The sequence below is a fragment of the Xyrauchen texanus genome, chromosome 4, assembly GCF_025860055.1.
Source record: "Xyrauchen texanus isolate HMW12.3.18 chromosome 4, RBS_HiC_50CHRs, whole genome shotgun sequence".
Classification (NCBI taxonomy): domain Eukaryota; kingdom Metazoa; phylum Chordata; class Actinopteri; order Cypriniformes; family Catostomidae; genus Xyrauchen; species Xyrauchen texanus.
Genome location: NC_068279.1, coordinates 12,357,951 through 12,379,668, shown reverse-complemented (window position 1 = coordinate 12,379,668; position 21,718 = coordinate 12,357,951). Strand labels below are relative to the sequence as shown.

General features: G+C 39.0%; 1 protein-coding gene across 1 annotated transcript in view; it reads right to left on the bottom strand.

Annotated features, from left to right (window-relative positions):
* Positions 1 to 16,337, bottom strand: part of LOC127638224 (protein phosphatase Slingshot homolog 1-like) — a 60,205-nt gene extending 43,868 nt beyond the window's left edge. Inside the window, exons 1-2 of the mRNA XM_052119660.1 lie at positions 15,924 to 16,337; positions 2,644 to 2,681 (exon numbers count right to left, since the gene is read on the bottom strand). Coding sequence (XP_051975620.1) covers positions 2,644 to 2,681; positions 15,924 to 16,007 — 122 coding nt within the window. The 5' untranslated portion in view covers positions 16,008 to 16,337. The remainder of the gene's footprint in view (positions 1 to 2,643; positions 2,682 to 15,923) is intronic.
* Positions 16,338 to 21,718: the final 5,381 nt, after the last annotated feature.

Here is a 21,718-nt window from a genome sequence, read left to right as displayed (position 1 = left end):
TCCTTCAGGTGCCTTTTGGCAAACTCCAGGTGGGCGGTCATGTGCCTTTTACTGATTGGCGGCTTCCGTCTGGCCACTCTACCATACAGGCCTAATTGGTGGAGTGCTGCAGAGATGGTTGTTCTTCTGGAAGGTTCTCCTCTCTCAACAGAGAAATGCTGAAGCTCTGTCAGAGTGACCATAGGGTTCTTGATCACCTCCCTGACTAAGGCCCTTCTCCCCCGATCGCTCAGTTTGATGGTGGCCAGCTCTAGGAAGAGTCCTGGTGGTTCCAAATTTCTTCCATTTATGGATTATATAGGCCACTGTGATCATTGGGACCCTCAATGCTGCAGACATTTTTCTGTACCCTTCCCCAGATCTGTGCCTCAATACAATCCTGTCTCGGAGGTCTACAGACAATTCCTTGGACTTCATGGCTTGGTAAGTGGGACCTTATATAGACAGGTGTGTGCCTTTGTAAATCATGTCCAATCAACTGAATTTACCACAGGTGGACTCCAATCAAGTTGTAGAAATATCTCAAGGATGATCAGTGGAAACAGGATGCACCTGAGCTCAATTTTGAGTGTCATGGCAAAGGCTGTGAATACTTATGTACATGTGATTTTATTCGTTTTTTTTATTTTTAATACATTTGCAAAGATTTTAAACAAACTTCTTTCACATTGTAATTATGGGGTATTGTTTGTAAAATTGAGGAAAATAATTAATTTAATAAATTTTGGAATAAGGTGAATACTTTCTGGATGCACTGTATATAGCCATGCAGTTCCATTTGTTTATTGCAAAGTATTGCCAGTTTACCCTGCCTTACCAAGTGTTTTTTCATTGCCATTGTTTCTTGATTCATGTTATGAACATTGCCTGTTTATCTCGATTTACTGCTTTTTGGATTACCCTTTGTTTTGTTTGCCTGGTTGGACTGTCTATTTGGTTTATTGGATTTATGATTACATCTCTCTGCCTGCTGATTTGGATTGTTTGCTTGTGTCTCTTTTAACAAACTTCTTGCACATGGATCCTAACACTGTCTCCATAGCCAGTTCATTACAAAGTAACTGGTACAGCAGTTCCTCCACACCTTTTTTTAAATTTATGAAAATAAAATAAACTTTCCATTTCCTTTTACTCTTCAACCAAGTTCTCTTTATCCCACAACTGTGTATTCTAACCCAGGGAGTTAGATTGAATATTGTCTTTGTAAGCAATTCATTTGAAGATGGTTTTTCTTAAGGCCAAAAAAAAAAGAAGAAGAAAAAAAAGAAAGGATTATAGTGGTGTTTCTGTAATGCAGATTAGAAACAGAGAACAGAGAAATTAGTATTCACAGTTTACAGTAAAAAAAAAAAACATATCTTGAGCAATGTGACCTATGATGTCATGTGACATTTGTAATGGCAAATCTTCCTCTGTAAACCCCCTTCCTTTAGCGCTTCATTATGTAAAGTACATAAACAATACTTACTGTAAGTGTCCTACTCTATCTTCTTTACACCGAGATTTTTTTAATCACATTTGACAATTAATAGATTGGCAACATTTAGGGCCCTATGAATTTAGTTTCATTTTTTTCCAAATTCCAACAATTTCCAGAGTACAACAGGCCTCTTGCTAAAATTTCTATAATTTTCTAAAATGTAATTAATATGCATATATTATTATTAATATTTTTGTTATTACTGCTCTTATTATTACATTGAATATTACATTTGACTACACATTATATTCTGTCACATTTTTTCAATTTCATGTATCTAGTTAAATTGATCTTTTATTTTGATGGTGAACCGAATAAACCCTTAGTTTGTATGTTTAATGACAGCTTCTCATCTCTGGATATGTAGTTTGATATATGGCCAACTGTGCTTATTAAACCCCAAATGGCTGTGATTTAATACTATAAATATATAGTCTGCATATGCTGGGCACGTCACAGTGAATAAGCAAAGTCAAAGTAATGTTCCCTCTGTGCTATGCGCAGGTCGTGCGGCAATGCCCGAGATCCACCAACCACAACTTTATGTGCTGCACGCTAAGAGCAGCAAAAACTGAGAGGCAATCAATTAAAACAAGCCATATTATTCACTCGCAAGTCTGTCTGACTCTCTGGCTTCAAAATGAACTTATGACTCAGAAACACTGAACTCAGGATGTTTCATAGAGAAACACCATGCGATGTGTTCCCCTATTAGGCTGTTCATAGGTTTCTGTATGCTGTCCCTGTATGGAAAAGATAACTCTGAAAGACTAATTCTGTATTTCTTCTGAACAATCCAGTGTCTGATAGGGAGAAGTCAGCGAGGTGTTTCTCTAAAATTAAACCCACTTGACCTCACATCAGTCATAGAGGAACTGAAAGGGTAATAAAAACCAGTCTGCAGTTAAAGCTTCTGGGAAAGCATCAGATGCCTGGGTTCAGATAGCCTTGATTATGTGTTGGAAGAGTACAGTAGAACCATCTTTCAAACGCCTCTTAACTGCAGGGTACAATGAAGACTCCTGCTATCATGCAACTGAATTGGCAGTCTCTTCATCACGTAGTTCTGACAGATTGATGCTTGTGAAGAGACAAAAATGTCCAGTCCTTTTCTGTCTCTTACACACACAAACAAACACATAAATATAAAATTCAGACATTACCTCTGATTTAGCCGGTGCCCATCATCACTTCCGAAATCCTGGGGGGGAAAAAGCAAAGAATGAGCGAAACAGAGGTTAGACATTCTAAACAACTAATGCTGTTTATATTAATTTCATTGCTTTGAGCCATCAAGTCAGAGTAGAGCACAAAATGCATATTTTCCGATGTAATAAATCTAATTATATCATGACATATCTTCCACCTAGACCAAATTATTGTGTTTCCCTTACAAATTCAGTATCTGTTGCAAGAATCCAGAATTACCGGTAATAATGGAGAGGCCAAAACTCCTTAGGCACCGGAACTTTTCCAAATTCCACAAACTCACCCAACTCAAACCCGCTGCAATGCACAACAGTCCAGCCTAAACATGTTTTTTTTCCAACACTATCAGCTAAACAGCCCTGCCACAGTCTCTCTCTACTAGAGCAATGCAGAATGGTCAAAATCTGTTCCATAACACAGTACAAGATCTTGATGTCCTAGAAAACAGCAGAGATTTTTTTTTTAAATCACTGTATTGAGTAGTGTAATATGACTGTTCTCTTTTAACCCACAGACCTCTCAAACGTGGGGCCTGACTTTAAGATAAAGTTTTATCACAACAAAGAGTGTTATGTATATTGGGTTACAGATAGTGGCATGTAACACTAAACACTGGCAGGTGAGTGCTCAATGGTCAGATGTGAAAGATACCTTAAGGGTAGGAAAAAGGTCTACATCAATAATCGATTGTGCAAGGGTTTCTATCATGTACTGAAACAAAATCTGTCCCTCTGCAAAAGCGTGCCTTATAAAACTTTATAAGCAGGGCAGCCCTTTCAGGGGAATGAGGAGTGAAAACAATGAGATTTGTGAGGATAAAGAGACGTTTTGGAGGTGTTTATTTCCTTTCGTGAGTTATTATGCTCTAAGTGGAGAACCAGACACAACAAATTCTTTCATAAATTACTCACCCTCATGTCATCCCAGATGTGTATGACTTTTTTTCTTCTGCAGAACACATGAAGGAATATTTTAAGAAGAATATCTTAAGCCCATCCCTGGAGTCGCCAGTTCGAATCCAGGGAGTGCTGAGGTTTTGGCTCGGTTGCTGGGGAGGATAGAGTCACATGGGGTAACCTCCTCGTGGTAGCGATTAAGTGGTTCTCGCTCTCAATGGGGCATGTGTTAAGTTGGCGCCAATGGTCTCCACGATTGACTTAAGCTTGCGATGCTTTTGGGAAACGCAGTCCTATTTCTCACCCTCACCAGTCATATCGCTTCTGAAGACATGGATTTAGCCACTAGAATATGGATTACTTTTATGCTGTCTTTATGTACGTTTTAGACATTCTGAGTTCTGGTCACCATTCACTTGCATTGAATGGACCTACTGAGCTGAGATATTCTTCTAAAAATCTGTGTTCTGCAGAAGTAAGTCATACACATCTGGTATGGCATGAGGGTGAGTAAATGATGAGAGAATTAAAAGTTTGGGGTGAACCATCCTTTTAACGTCTTTCATAAGTAAATGAACTAATTCCATGAACCAAAAGCAAATGACATCACTGAATTAAAAACGATTGAAAAATAAATAGAACTGTTGATTTTAATTTGTTGATTATAAGTATAGAATCAATACTGCAAAATAGTCAGACTATATATGTATTAGTAGTTTGAGATTGTAGGGAGACCGGAACGGTTGCGTCATTCGTATTTCAAGGAAGTGGGCGGTCGTGGGTTTGTTTGCCAAGATTCTCTGATCGGAATAAGACCAGGAATGTAAATTAAGGAAGTAAACAGCGTTCACTTTGATTTCATGTTGACTTTAACCTAAATACCACAAAAAGCTTCTGTGGATGTGCCATCTTTCCCTTGCAACCTTACAAACAACCCTTCATGGCCTTAATTACTCCCTCCTTTATTTTGGCATCACTTTCTCTTGTTATCCCTGTCCCCCTCTTTTTGCTGCTTTATCTGTCAGTCAATCTACACATCTGCCATTTATCCATCTTTTCCTCCCCATCCCTCAATCACTCGGTCTCTACATCAAAGGTGATGATATCACTGCAGCTGCATGTTTCTCAGTCTCCATACATGTTTGAAGGCAAATGAAGTGTGTGTGTGCGCATGTCCTCACTCGCTTTACAGATTTCAGACCTATAATGAAAATATTTTTTTATTTTGCGTTCCTTCATTGTATATAATTTCAAAGAAATTAGATTATCAGCAAAACAATGAACAGTTATTAGTATTTAGTATGTCCCAATGTTTTATGTAAGCATGCACTCAAGCGGACATGATGGACTCCACATCACATAATTTCTCAGCACTTTAAGAGGACTTTCATTTAAAAGTGCAAAACTAGTGTCCTCTACTGGCTGCAACCCGCACAACATATTTATATGACAACCATGATGTCAGAGGGACTATTGAAGATGGAGTGCTTTTATTGAGCAAAGGCAATGTAAAACTTAAAAGGACAAAAAGAAGAACCACCTGAGAATCACCAACAATGAAAAGCAATACAACTCTCCTAGTGATACAGGCTAAAAGGGCTTCCTTCAAATGAAAAGATACAAACAGCAGGCCTTTCATCGTATGAGAGAAGCTTAGCTGTAGCGAGGCACAATGACTTAGACTTACATTTCTGTGGAGCAGAAATGCAGGCCTCAGGGGGCCAGACTTTCAACTCTCACACAAAGAACCGCAGCTCATGAAGAGCTACAAAAAAACTTGGCAACCTTCAGATCTGCACCCCACAGTTACAGTAGCAATGAAAAAATACACTGCAATTGGGGTTAAGCAAGCAAACTGCAATGGCTTTGGTGCATTTGTGTTTGCACAAACCGAACTAGGAACTACATGGGTATCACAGTGTTCAGTATTTCTGTTGTTGGATGAGAGCTCAGGTCCACCTTTTTGATGGTTCCCCATTCAAAATGTCATGGCTAGAGGTGACATGAACAATGAGTATAACAAATGAATGGAAGATTGCAGTACAGCATAACACAATGAGATAAATGTAAACAAACCCTTCTAACTACTACTATCTGTGCAATATGTAGAATCAATGAGCAATCCCTGATGCACATATATATCACACAGATGTCTATTTGATGTGCGTGTTTACATCTGGAAGAAGTATTTTTTACATTGTTTGCTCAATATGTCTAGAAGATTTGTTGACTAATGTAAATAAGTATGTCTCTAAATTTTTTAAAGATGTTTATAAGATGGTAATTAGATTGTGATGATTTCCAGATAAAAATATCTAAAACAGACATCTCGAAGATGTATATGTGAGCAATGTGTCAAAGATACTTACAAATACAAAAAAAACTGTTAGTGAAAGTAGTAGCATACTAGGTGTGAGTTTTTTTGACTAAACAGTTGGCAAGCCACCCATGAACAATCTGGAGTTAAACAAGCCATGAAGCCTGTGCGAATGGAAATGTGGTGTATTTGGTTTGTTCACCATGATCAGACATTTATTTTGCTGTCGTTGAACCACAGGTTGTTGGCAAATAAACAAGACAGTGTGTGATTTACCAAACATTCTGAGCCTGTTTAGCTCCAAGGTTTTCAAGTAGGGGTAAGTGGATAAGGTATATGAAATATATAGCACTGTCTTACATATTCATGGCATTTCTAACCATTAATTAATTTGTAATTTTTTTGTTTTTAATAGGGATGAACCGATCTGAATATCCAGTTATTGACTGGTAGATCAGAATTTTTTCAACCTATATCCATAATGATTTTAACAAACAAACAAACAAAAATAAATTAATATTAATTAAAAAAACTTTGACCGGTAGTGTGTGTGAGTGTAATATATATATATATATATAAATATAAATGGTTGAAGATTTTTATTTTTTATTTTTAGTCACAACATAATTCCCATAGTTCCATTTACTGTATGTTATTCCATAGTTTTGATGACTTTCCTATTATGCTAAAATATGAATAAAAAAATAGAAAAAAAATATATAGTAAAGAATGAGTAAGTGTTTCAAAATTGACCAGTAGTGTATACTATATATATATATATATATATATATATATATACACACACACACACACACACACACACACACACACACACACACACACACACACACACACACACACACAGGTCCATAAATATTGGGACATCGACACAATTCTAATCTTTTTGGCTCGATACACAACAACAATGGATTTGAAATGAAACGAACAAGATGTGCTATAACTGCAGACTTTCAGCTTTAATTTGAGGGTATTTACATCCAAATCAGGTGAACGGTGTAGGAATTACAACAGTTTGTATATGTACCTCCCACTTTTTAAGGGACCAAAAGTAATGGGACAGATTAACAATCATAAATCAAACTTTCACTTTTTAATACTTGGTTGCAAATCCTTTGCAGTCAATTACAGCCTGAAGTCAGGAACGCATAGACATCACCAGACACTGGGTTTCATCCCTGGTGATGCTCTGCCAGGCCTCTACTGCAACTGTCTTCAGTTCCTGCTTGTTCTTGGGGCATTTTCCCTTCAGTTTTGTCTTCAGCAAGTGAGATGCATGCTCAATCGTATTCAGGTCAGGTGATTGACTTGGCCATTGCATAACATTCCACTTCTTTCCCTTAAAAAACTCTTTGGTTGCTTTCGCAGTATGCTTCGGGTCATTGTCCATATGTACTGTGAAGCACCGTCCAATGAGTTCTGAAGCATTTGGCTGAATATGAGCAGATAATATTGCCCGAAACACTTCAGAATTCATCCTGCTGCTTTTGTCAGAAGTCACATCATCAATAAATACAAGAGAACCAGTTCCATTGGCAGCCATACATGCCCACGCCATGACACTACCACCACCATGCTTCACTGATGAGGTGGTATGCTTTGGATCATGAGCATTTCCTTTCCTACTCCATACTCTTCTATTCCCATCACTCTGGTACAAGTTGATCTTTATCTCATCTGTCCATAGGATGTTGTTCCAGAACTGTGAAGGCTTTTTTTAGATGTTGTTTGGCAAACTCTAATCTGGCATTCCTGTTTTTGAGGCTCACCAATGGTTTACATCTTGTGGTGAACCCTCTGTATTCACTCTGGTGAAGTCTTCTCTTGATTGTTGACTTTGACACACATACACCTAACTCCTGGAGAGTGTTCTTGATCTGGCCAACTGTTGTGAATGGTGTTTTCTTCACCAGGGATAGAATTGTTCGGTCATCCACCACAGTTGTTTTCCATGGTCGTCCGGGTCTTTTGGTGTTGCTGAGCTCACGGTGCGTTCTTTCTTTTTAAGAATGTTCCAAACAGTTGATTTGGCCACACCTAATGTTTTTGCTATCTCTCTGATGGGTTTGTTTTGATTTTTCAGCCTAATGATGGCTTGCTTCACTGATAGTGACAGCTCTTTGGATCTCATACTGAGAGTTGACAGCAACAGATTCTATGCAAATAGCACATTGAAATGAACTCTGGACCTTTTATCTGCTCCTTGTAAATGGGATAATGAGGGAATAACACACAACTGGCCATGGAACAGCTGAGCAGACAATTGTCCCATTACTTTTGGTCCCTTAAAAAGTGGGAGGCACATATACAATCTGTTGTAATTCCTACACTGTTCACCTGATTTGGATGTAAATACACTCAAATTAAAGCTGAAAGTCTGCAGTTAAAGCACATCTTGTTCGTTTCATTTCAAATACATTGTGGTGGTGCATAGAGCCAAAAAGATTAGAATTGTGTCCATGTCCCAATATTTATGGACCTGACTGTGTGTGTATATATATATATATATATATATATATATATATATATATATATATATATAAATATAAATAAAATACATGTCCCTTTTTCAAGACACTGTGTTTTAAAGATAATTTTGCAACAATCCATATAACTTTAAAGATATTTATTGTAAAGGGTTTAAACAATGTTTTCCATTAGGGTTGTGTCCATCGTGATGGCTGACCAATATCACGATGTAGAGCCACCATAGTGATGCCACGCCCCCTTTTGCGAGTCTTGCTAGTGTGACTCACTAATCCTAGTCTCTTCTATAGTTAACCTAAAAACTTTGCAGGGATTGCTCTGTAAATTAAATTGAGAATATAACTAATGCATATATGCTATTTGCTGTAGTATATGCCAGAGACGTGACGTGTTAGTCTATGAAAATACCGTGTCAGGCAGGCTACACAAATATTGATCTTGACATTGTTAGCTTCTTGTCTTTTTTTTACATGTCTTACACTGTACATTTAGATTAAAATATTATATGTTGTAGGCTACAAGAAAATAGCCTTTATTAATTAATTATTAGTAGTTGTAGTGTCTCAGAAAATCTTGCTCATTGTCACATAGCTCTTGTATACATCCAGTTTAAGATAAATCTTGTATACATCCAGTTTAAGATAAACCCACCGAGCGAACGTCAAATAACTTTTTTCTGGTTAATACTTTTAAAGAAAAATTTCCTTGGCCATAAATCCATAATGTCAAATCAAATGAAAGAAACAATATGAATAACACACATTTATTAAAACATAGAAGAACAACAAATAAAACAAGAAAACGGGAACAACACTCAGACAGAAACTCATTAAGCATTAACATTTCACTTATAATTAGGAGCACAATTAACTTCAGCACAGGCTACAAAATAAATGATGTTATTGAAATATTGTAAAGTGGTCATATGAAGTACACAAACGAACGTTTAAGAAATAATATGCAAAATCGAATAGCTCCGCAACGGATGGCGAAAAATGCGTAAAGAAGTCTAATATCTTTCACCATAGACCATGTTTAAATTTCGATGTTTCTGGCCAGAAATACCAACATATTCACTTTATCTGGTTTTAATAAGCTGCGGATTGGAGTAACTACACTACCCCGCTGTGCTGAAGACCCGCTCTGATGGAGTACTGGTAGCACATATGCACAGATATTTCCGTGCTAATCTTGCCATGAACGGAAACCTTGTCGTTCGTTTTCCAAGTCAGCGGGTCCTCTTCCCCATCAATAGCCATTTCCTGCAGGTACATGGTCATTTCTGCCTCGACCTTTTGCTCATCAGTGAGTAAAATAATGAAATTATAGTTTTTAAGTGGAAAATAGTATTTATGTAAAGAGATATATTAAAACAAAAAGTGCACAACTCTTCTTAAGTGAAATCTAAAAAAAAAAATGCTTCACGTGTCGTGCAACCTACTGATAAAGCGCCAACGAGTCATTAGTTGGGTTAGTAAAATAACGAAATTATAATTTTTCATATAATATGAAATTATATAATCCCCCCCACCCCGCCCCACCCCGCCCCACCGACGATATCATCGTCCATCGTGATGTTTTACTGTCAACATCGTCAACTGCCAATTTAGGGACATCGCCCAACCCTATTTTCCATGCTTGTTATATGAATCATAAAACACATGTACCTGTGGAACGGTCATTAAGACACTAAAAGCTTACAGACGGTAGGCAATTTAGGTCACAGTTATAAAAACTTGGGACACTAAAGAGACCTTTCTACTTACTCTGGAAAACACCAAAAGAAAGATGCCCAGGGTCCCTGCTCATCTGCGTTAATGTGCCTTAGGCATGCTGCATGGAGGCACGAGGACTGCAGATGTGGCCAGGGCAATAAATTGCAATGTCTGTAATGTGAGACGCCTAGGACAGCACTACAGGGAGACAAGAAGGACAGCAGATCATCCTCGCAGTGGCAGACCACATGTAACAACACCTGCACAGGATCGGTACATCCGAATATCACATGACAGGTACAGGATTGCAACAACAACTGCCCGAGTTACACCAGTATGCACAATCCCTCCATCAGTCCTCAGTCTGTCTGCAATAGGCTGAGAGAGGCTGGACTGAGGGCCTGTAGGCCTGTTGTAAGGCAGGTCCTTACCAGACATCACCGGCAACAACGTCGCCTATGGGCACAAATCCACCTTCGCTGTACCAGAAAAAACTGGCCAACTGACAAGTCGCGGTTTTGTCTCACCAGTGGTGATGGTCGGACTTGCGCTTATTGTTGAAGGAATAAACGTGACACCGAGGCCTGTACTCTGGAGCGGGATCGATTTGGAGCTGAAGGGTCAATCATGGCCTGGGGCGGTGTGTCACAGCATCATTGGACTGAGCTTGTTGTCATTGCAGGCTCAATGCTGTGCGTTACAGGGAAGACTCCTCCCTTCATGTGGTACCCTTCCTGCAGGCTCCTGACATGACCCTCCAGCATGACAATGCCACCAGCCATACTGCTCGCACTCCATGGATGTCCAATAGAATGGATGTAAAATCTTAAATTGCATAAGGTGCACCCTTGCATCTTTAGATGTAGACATGACCTTTTTAGAATATTATAAAACACTCCCTGTCTACCGTGTCTGCCAGTTTAGGGGGGTGTATGCTAATCCCACAAATGTAACAGTTGCCGAGGTGGCACAGTTGTAAGTATCTAAAGAACTGAGACCAGGGAATCCCAAAATTTTGAACCATATTTTCAAAGAATCTCAACACTGTAATATGTGACGTTTACCATTCCAATTGAAGGACTTCACTGTGCAATCAAATTGCTGGAAATAAGACATTTACATTTATGCATTTGGCAGATGCTTTTACCAAGCAATCCTCTGTCAGAGACAAAGCTTCGGATTTAGACCAATTAACGATGTATCCTTAGAACTTAGAAAAATTATTCATAATTATGTGGAGGCAAGGCATAAAATATCATCTGCGTAAAGCAAAAGCTTATGCGCCACACCTCCTGCCGTCACCCCTGGAAAATCAACCTAATTTCTTATCGTGGCTGCTAATGGTTCCAGGGCAAGACAGAACAATAATGGGGGAAGAGGGCAATCCTGCCGCTGCCCCTATCCAGAGTAAAATAATCTGAGATTAATCAGTTGGTTTGTACCGCCGCTATCGGGAGTCTATAAAGTAACTTAATCCATCCAATAAATGTATTACCGAACTTGTACATTTCCAAAATCTTAAAAAGATAATCCCACTCTACCATATCAAATACCTTTTTGGCATCAAGTGAGATGGCAGTGACCCAAAAGTGCATTGCTCTACAAAATAAACTCCAATCTTCAAACAGTCGAGCGAATGTTCAGTGAGCAAGTCCATTTGGCTGCAACGAGAGTACCACAAGATGGCTTACTAATAAGCAAAGGACGTTGCTTGCTGTGGGCATGTGAATGTTTTAAGGCAATCCATAGCATCTATTCTAAATTTGGCCAGGAATATCAGAGCAAATGCGACTTTCCGTTGATGTAAAAGTTTATTGCATTCCTTGAATCGATCACATTTCTCTCGTCGAGTACGCAAAGTCTGGGAACAAGAAATTGCTGTGGTTCTTCCAAGAAAGCCTTACTTTACTCCTCGCCTCGCATAACACAAGATCTTTATCGGATGATCTCAGAAATTTGGCCAGAATTGATCGTGGCTTGTCTCCTTCCATGGATCGTCACGCCAGAACCCTGTGAGCTCACTCCAATTCACTCTAAATTTCCAATTTATGGCCTGCTATGTCGAGCATACTCGAAAAGAGCCAATCCAAGAATTTCAATATATCCTGTCCTCTTTTGCCCTCAAAAATTCTGACGATTTGGACGTTATTCTGCCGGTTACAGTTTTCCATGTCCTCAACCTTCTCTCAGACATGCTCAAAATCCACCTTGGTTGCTAGCGGATTAGCAGATAATTCCCCCTCCGATGACTCCAGATAACCAATTCGTTTTTAGACATCCCCCACTCATGACCACATCAGCAAATTTCACATCCATGGCAGTGATCAGTCGACGTTTCACAGCAAGATCCAAGTCAGCAACGACCTTCATCAGCATTGCCGCCATGCTCCGCATCTCTCGAAGCATTTCCCGCATCTCTCTAACCAAATCGACTCCCGGGCACCCGGCCTGCTCAGGGGTGTCATCTTGAGCACGTAAGTGTCTTTTAATGTCTCCAGAACCTGAGGATTTTGAATTCTTTGACATATTGTCCTCCTAGGACAGTTACTGAACAGAGTGTATCGAATCTCACCGGTTTACTGTATGTCATAAAAGGTATTAAAACTAGCAAAGTGCCCAGAGCTTGCAGTTCACACGTCCGATCCTTGCATGGCATCCATGAACTGTCGACATTTAACATTCTTAAAATAAAGTAGTGATCATAACTGACCTAAGACAGGGAATGTTTTCTACGATTAATTGTCAAATATTTTGAAAAACTGAGTTTAAATGTATTTGGCTAAGGTGTATGTAAACTTCTGTCTTCAACTGTATGTACCTGTAGTCCTGTATGATAGAACATTTGAAATGATATAATGCATATGATGGGCAATTCCACAGAAACGTCAACCACATAATGAAAAAGTAAAAAGTTTTACTCAAAGGAAAAACAAAAACTTAAATTGTGGTGTAATGGATATTGCCGTCCGGTAGAAGTCCCTGCTTACACACACAACACTGACTGAAGCGCTGACTGAAGCACTGAAATGCATACTACATTTTAAAAGGCAGCCTTTTAAGCTATAATAATCGTGTAAGACCATATTGCAGTTTTAATCTTAACTGAATCAGTTGTGGAGCCTCAATGGATACTAGGGATGTCCCGATACCACTTTTTCCACTTCCGATCCGATTCCGATAACGGAAATCTCAGTATTGGCCGATACCGATCCCGATCCGATACCAGTGTTGTTTTATTGCATAATCAGTTTATAATATCTTTACATTATTGTGTGGAAATCATTGGGTGTACTCTTTAATATGTAAAGAAACACAAACCTTTAACTACACATTATTTCAATATAAATGTATAGCTTATTAAGAAACACTTTATTATTAACTAGCATACTGGCACTCCCTGAGTTCTGATTACACGCACCTGCATATCATTAGTGGCTAATCAATGACTGCATAAATACCCCGCTTTCTCACCCGCGCGCGCTCGCTCTCATCGATAGTAGAAAGTTTTGGAGTCTCAGAAATACTATGTCAAACATGTGTCTTCATTATTGCCTGCAAGTATCATAAAATTGTTGTAAGTTATCTCTTTCATCGTGTCTATACACTGTCTGGATATTACTTACCTGCTGTTTGCCACTCTGCTTAACTGGATTTACTCACAATGTTTACATCACTGTTTCAATCCTCTGCTCAATAAACCCTGCAGAGTTCATATCTCTGCTGTGAGTCTCTCCATGACAGCTTTAACTTTTAAACCCTCACCCTTTTTATTCACAGTTTAATTCGCTTCTTAATTAAATTCTGGTTAAATGCACCTCCAGTGCCGTTCTAAGTCCATATTATAAGTGAACCGAACTGCTGAGCATCTACATCTGAGATGTTCGTTTGTAGCGCTCAAATATTGTGCACGTGTGAAGGCTATAAATAGCCGGCGCGTGTGTGTGTGTGTGTGTGTGTGTGTAAACCGAAGCACCATTCACTAACGGGCTGAAGCTGCGCGTGCATTTATATGTTTACTTATTAAACACAGCCTATTGCAATTCACAGAGCTATCGAGTGTCTTCAAGTGGCTTTGAATAAAATGCACGAGTCATATGAACCGCTTTAATGGTGTTTTAACAGTTCTTTTATGTCCTTTTTTAAGCTTGACAGTAACGAACATGACTAACACAGAGTATCGGATTTGGGTCGAGCTCGTCAGACCGATACCCGATCCGTCTAAAAACGTCAATATCGAAGCCGATACCGATCTAGGTATCGGATCGGGACATCCCTAATGGATACCATACCAATGTCTCAATAGTCAAAGTGAGTCAGAGCCTTTTGGATGGTTTACCTCATCTTGGTGAGTGCAAATTTTACAAGTGCCACATCTGTTACACCGGTTTGTCCCCGTTTGTCCATCATTATGACTTACAAAGGCCCTGGGGCCAATTATCTCCTTGGGCATGAAAAACGAACCACCAACGAATCACCAACGAATCACCAAACTAGATCGCACAGCCTTAAAGCCCAGGGCACCCCGGGGCAGTCAAGGGTCCCCTGGTAGTCAAGGGCCCATGGGCACTTGCCCCATTGGCCCGGTCGGTAATCCGTCCCTGGTTCTTAGGAGTGCCAACCCTTCGATATTTTTTGGTTATCATTATTTCTGGATTGTGCGTTTGAATTCACAAAATTTTAACAAATTGTATTAAAAATTAATTATAAATAAACCATCCATTTTTTCATATCTGAATTTTCATGCTTCTAACCGATATGCCAATAGTTTTAAAGGTGCACTCAGTATTTTTGAACAATGTTGTATCCACACCAATAGGTGTCACTAAGTCCAAGATGACACGAGCAAAAAGTTACAGAGTGCACTTTTAATTTGGTCAATAAATGGCCAGATAATATCAGAGGCAGATACATCAGGGCATCCCTAGTTCTTAAAGTTATTATAAAGTGTTACAGAGAAAAGCTTGCTTTTTATACTGGGGTTCCAGAGAATTTGGGTGGGGTTTCTCTGGATCTGTAAAAGCTGAAAAACTCTCATATAGGTCATTCAAGTTATACCTCCACTGATAAACACACATCATAGATTTTATCTTGATCCATCTCAAGAGCATCACCTTGAGTTGTACATCTCCGAGATGTCTAAGAGCATTTCATCTCAAAAGCATCTGCTAAACATCTTTAAACAATTTAAAAAAAAAAGATTTACAAAAATGCTAAATCAAAAACATCTCAAATACATTTGCTGAATGTCTTACTGACATCCAAGAGGAAAAGGCCTATAGACGAACTGCAGATGAGTAAACAACATTAAAAAAAAAAAAATACTACTGTCAAGGAAACTCCCACACTATATAATTTCTGAAACAAAACATTCACGATGTCTTCGATAACTGCAGACCTACAGTGCATAAAGAAGATATATACAAAAGTGTTGATTTTTCAAGAAGTTTACAAAGCACCGCTTCAACCGCAGTGTGTATTGTGTCATTCACAATCTCAGACAGACACAGTGACAGCATTGCAATCGTAAATCCCGCTAGTCTACTTAAAGCGACGCGACGAAGCAGTCGCAGACCTTTCCATTATTATAAACAAACTGTTTACACTGCAGGAAGCGTTGCCGTTTGACAGGTTGCGTCTTTAGCAGTATGGACGATGTTTTAAATCGTTTTCCATCCACCATCAACCCTAATGGCATCTAGCTACTTAGCTATACAGCCTGATCTGTATTACCATCGCGCCTGTATGACTCACAAATATATTTTGATATCAAACATCATCTTTCCGTGTTTATTTCCGCTTACCTCCCCCGCATTCGTGTTGGCGGCGGTGCTGGATGTGGACGCCGCGCTGGAAGTGGGAGAGCGCTGCAGTGTAACCAGAGCCATGGATGCTTAAAATCTTCCAGCAGCTCAACAGCCAGTGTAGAGTGTAGGCTTGCGACAAGCGGATTTTCCCACAGCAGCAAAAACAACAACGCCAGATATGCGGGGACCAGGGCCGTAGCTAGTGGAGTGAAAGGTGGCAATGATTCTAGGGCCCCACAGGTCCAGAAATGTCAAATATATTTTTTAATAGCAATGGGCCCAGAATACCTTGCTACGGCCTGGCTGGGACTGTGACTTCCAGCAAGCTGCGATTCCATGCGCTCGATGGGGCCACTATTAAAAGGCCATGGTTCCTGAGCCACTGATCGGCGTTCTTTTTGGCGCTGGTTCCGCTACTGCAAAAGACAGGGTTGCCAGGTCTAGCAAAAAAATAAAATTATAGCCTAAATCTTACAACCCACCCAAAAGAAGCTAAACAAGATAGCCCAAAATTACTAAAATGTAAAAGAGTGCAGTTTTGCGTTGTGATAATTGTTGAGACTGTATATCGGGAGAATTTTTAAAACCCTCCCCACAGGTGCGTAGCAGGCAATTTAAAAGTGTGTGTGTGTGTGTGTGTGTGGTGGGACACAGCTGTCAGTAGGTGGCTCGCACAGACCCAATACTTACATTGCATTATTTATATATTACAGTATATTAATATGCAAGTATTATATAAGTATTATATTCATATCTAAGTATTATTTACTTGTAGTATTTGTAGTATTTTAAAGATTGAAGTATTGCAAATTAAGTGCAAAATATAGCAAAATCTGCTGCAAAAATAAAGGGCATTTTGTGGAGCACTTGCTTCTGTTTCACACATGGCAATTAAAGACAACACAAGCTGGTCATGCATAAATTATTTATCAATTACAATAATGCCAATTATGCATGTGCACAGTTAATTTTGTTTTACTCTGAAACTAACTGAAATAAAATAAAAAATAATCTTGAATAAGATTTTTAACCTTTAAGCCTGCCGTTACCGTAACATGAAGATGCCACTAGACGTCGATGATAGACGGCCTAATACCTCATTGCATCAGCAACAGAGCGAGAATCACTACCATCATGAAGAGAGGCTAATATTTAATGTGGAATCGGTAAAGTGTTTAGTTTTAAAATCTGCAGGGCTCCACATTAACGCTTGTCCGGGCAGGAGTGTAGATTCCAGATTCCCCCTAATAATCAAAGCAAGCAATATTTATGTAATGATCAATGGAAACATGTAAATGCTTGTAAGTGTTAATGTAACCTAATTGACCTTCTGCTTAACAAGAAAATGAGAAAACCTCTCACTGTTACTGACTGGATAACTTTATTAGCTTTAAAAAGTATTAATGTATTATACACTGCCTGACCAAAGAAAAGTTGCTGTTTGGATTTAAATAAGCAGATATTTAAGTGACTATGATTGGATCATTATTGCAGTGATGTTTTAGCTGGCAACAATCCTTTTAACCCTAACTAATGCAGTGTGTAGCTTCTCATTTCATTGTCTTATTAACACTTTTTATTGATTCACACAATTGACAAAGAAAAGAAAAACATATATTCACAGAATCAACATTTAACCCCCATTATTCCCTTTCCCCCTCTCAATACCTATAACCCCACCCTGACCCTCAACAAATATCCCTGTGGTTGCATTTGAGTATGTGTGTGTGTGTGTATATATATATATATATATATATATATATATATATATATATATATATATATATATATATATATAATAATCACACACATTTAAAACTACATTTCTCTCTCTGCTGCTCCTCCCTGAGAGCCCTCCAAGAAGGCCAAATAGCAGCCCCATGTTTTATTAAATGAGTCTAAGTTGCCTAGCCTTCTACATGACATTTCCTCAAATGCTGCCACCCTTCCCATCTCTGTGCACCACTCTTGAAATGAGGGTGCTCCAGCCGACTTCCGTCCCCTAAGAACAATCTGTCTGCCGATCATAACACTGGCTAGGCCACAATTTTTAATTCATTTATCCCCTATATTAATGACTGCCCCATCACCTAAAATACAGAGTCTGTGGCAAAATGAAATTTGAGTCACCAATATGTCACACATAAAACTCTGAACCCTTGGGTTGTGTCCCCATCTTCTCATTGGCATCGCCAGCAGGTGGGTGTGTCTTTCAGACCAAGCCTATACAATCTAGAGGGGGTCCAATAGAATGGATGTAAAATCTTAAATTGCATAAGTCGCACCCTTGCATCCCTAGATGTACACTTGACGTTTTTTAGAATCCTAGCCCCACACTCCCTCCTCCAATAGAAAATTTAGATCTTTCTCCCATAATCTCTTGAGAGAAGTTGAAGAGCCGTCCCCCAGACACTGAATTAGCAGGAAGTAATACACTGATGCCTCATGACCTTTTCCAAAAGCAGTAATCACCACTCCTAGAGTATCTACCACTTTAGGGGGGTGTATGCTACTCCAAAAAATAGTACAGAGCAGGTGGCGGAGCTGCAAATACCTAAAGAACTGAGATCTGTGAATCCCAAAATGTTGAACCATATTTTCAAAGCATCTCAACACTCCACTCTCATATAGGTCACCGAGCATATTAACCTGTAAAAGCCCCCCAGAGCAACACTGAGTCCATCAATAGATTAAAGTCTCCAAATATTATATCATGAGGGGTGCCAGGGGCTTGCAACATCCCATCAAGATCTATAAAAAAAACCTGATCATCAGTGTTAGGTGTGTAAATATTAGCCAAAATCAACCATTGCCCATGAATTTCTGTAAATGTAAATGTAAATTTCTGCTAAAACAATAATGACTCTTCCTAATTTATCTTTAATGTGGTTGAGTCATTTGAATTGTAGATGCTTACTTATCAATGTAATGACTCCCCTTCTCTTACTTCAGCCAGCACTAAAGAAAACATGTCCACCCCATATCTTCCCAAATTTTCCAGCTTCCTGTGGGGAAAGATGCATTTCTTGAAGGCACACTATATCATTTTTGTTATGTTTGCCTCTGCTCCTTTCTGTGCTTGGTGCATAGAAATTATCTGTCAAAATGTATATTAACAGTTTCCATTGTATTTATTTGCACAATTAAATATAATGAAAATCAATAATTAAAGAGTAAAAAGAAAAGTGATGCTTAAAGGGATAGTTCACCCAAAAATAAATATTCTCTAATTTGCTCACCACCATGCCATCCCTGATGTGTAGAACTTTCTTCTGTTGAACACAAACACATTTTTTAGAAGGAAATCTCAGCTCTGTTGGTATATTCAATGGATGTGAATGGTGGTCAAAAAGGACATTAAGGTGGCATAAAGAATCCATATGACTCCAGTGGTTGAATTCATGTCTTCAGAAGTAATATGATAACCGTGGTTGAGAAACAGATCAATATTTAAGTACTTCTTTTACTATCAATCTCCACTTTCACTTTCATATTTGTCTTCTCATGTTTTTGGGGATTCACATTCTTTGTGCATTTCACCACCTACTGGGCAGGGAGGAAAATTCACACCTGTAATTTAGTTTCTGAAGACATGGATTAAACCACTGTATTCATATCTTTAATATCACTCCCTCTAATTCATTGACTAACCATAAGACATCAGGCCGTTGTGTCCGTTCTATTAATTTCTCAACAGTCAGACAGTTTTCTGATGCATATAAATCTTCCCCGCTATCTTGTATCATAGAGTCTTTGCCTTCTGGTCTGGGATTAAATTAGTTGGTATCAATGTTCAATTCTACATGCAGTGTTATCATGGACAACTGAGCTCCTTTTAAAATTTTTGCACCAAAAATCCAGATTCCAGTCTTGGCTCCAGTAAAGATGTCCGTTGTTTCCGGCAAAAGCAAAGAGGAAATGGAAGAAAGACAAGCTTCAGGTGTCTTATGACATGCTAAAAGACTGTATTATTAAATACCAGCAGTCTGTTAAAGCTGCAATGGCACAATATTTGTCTGAACTTATTAAAAAGTATTCCAATAGTCCTAAAGCCTCATTTAGCACAGTAAATACAGTGCTAAATCCTGTCAGAAGTACATTTCCAGATATTACTCCGGCAGCTCGTGAAAACATTTCACAGGTAAAATGTATGCTCTTAGAGCTAGCATCTCACCCCCTGACCTTGACCAAGATCATATTAGTCCACCCTCATCAGCAGCCCACTTAAGTAAGTTTGAACTGGTTTCACTTTCTTACTTGATGGATATAGTCCAACAGATGAAGCCTGCCCAATGTTCCCTAGACCTAGGGTTCTGTAGTTTAAGTCTACTGTCAATAGTGAACAGCAGTTTAGTAAATGGTACCAAGCCATCCTGTTTTAAACATGCTGTGGTGCAACCGCTTCTTAAAAAGACCAATCTTGATCCAACAGTATTTATCGTCCAATTTCATAACAGCCCTATCATCAGCTCTCTACTTTTTTAAATGGAAATAGTATTATTGATACATTTCAGTCTGGTTTTAGAGCACATAGTCTGCCCTCCTCAAAGTGCCAAATACCTGTCGCTGGCTGTTGATTCTGGTCATTGTGTAATTCTAGTCCTCCTTGATCTTAGTACTGCTTTCGACACAATAGATCATGAAATTCTGCTGGAGCATTTAAGACGGTGGGCAGGGATTCAAAGTACTGCACTTGAATGGTGTTCATCCTATCCTATCAAAATAGAGAGATTTTTGTCTGTCAAATTGGGAAATGTTTCCCCATTACCTGTAGGGTTCCTCAAGGCTCTCGTCTGGGCCCAGTTTATTTATACAGTGTCTTGCGAAAGTATTCGGCCCCCTTGAACTTTTCGACCTTTTGCCACATTTCAGGCTTCAAACATAAAGATATAAAACTGTAATTTTTTGTGAAGAATCAACAACAAGTGGGACACAATCATGAAGTGGAACGAAATTTATTGGATATTTCAAACTTTTTTAACAAATAAAAAACTGAAAAATTGGGCGTGCAAAATTATTCAGCTCCCTTAAGTTAATACTTTGTAGCACCACCTTTTGCTGCGATTACAGCTGTAAGTCGCTTGGGGTATGTCTCTATCAGTTTTGCACATCGAGAGACTGAAATTTTTGCCCATTCCTCCTTGCAAAACAGCTCGAGCTCAGTGAGGTTGGATGGAGAGTGTTTGTGAACAGCAGTTTTCAGTTCTTTCCACAGATTCAGGTCTGGACTTTGACTTGGCCATTCTAACACCTGGATATGTTTATTTGTGAACCATTCCATTGCAGATTTGGCTTTAAGTTTTGGATCATTTTCATGTTGGAAGACAAATCTCCGTCCCAGTCTCAGGTCTTTTGCAGACTCCATCAGGTTTTCTTCCAGAATGGTCCTGTATTTGGCTCCATCCATCTTCCCATCAATTTTAACCATCTTCCCTGTCCCTGCTGAAGAAAAGCAGGCCCAAACCATGATGCTGCCACCACCATGTTTGACAGTGGGGATGGTGTGTTCAGGGTGATGAGCTGTGTTGCTTTTACACCAAACATAACGTTTTGCATTGTTGCCAAAACGTTCGATTTTGGTTTCATCTGACCAGAGCACCTTCTTCCACATGTTTGGTGTGTCTCCCAGGTGGCTTGTGGCAAACTTTAAAATACACTTTTTATGGATATCTTTAAGAAATGGCTTTTTTCTTGCCACTCTTCCATAAAGGCCAGATTTGTGCAGTATACGACTGATTGTTGTCCTATGGACAGAGTCTCCCTCCTCAGCTGTAGATCTCTGCAGTTCATCC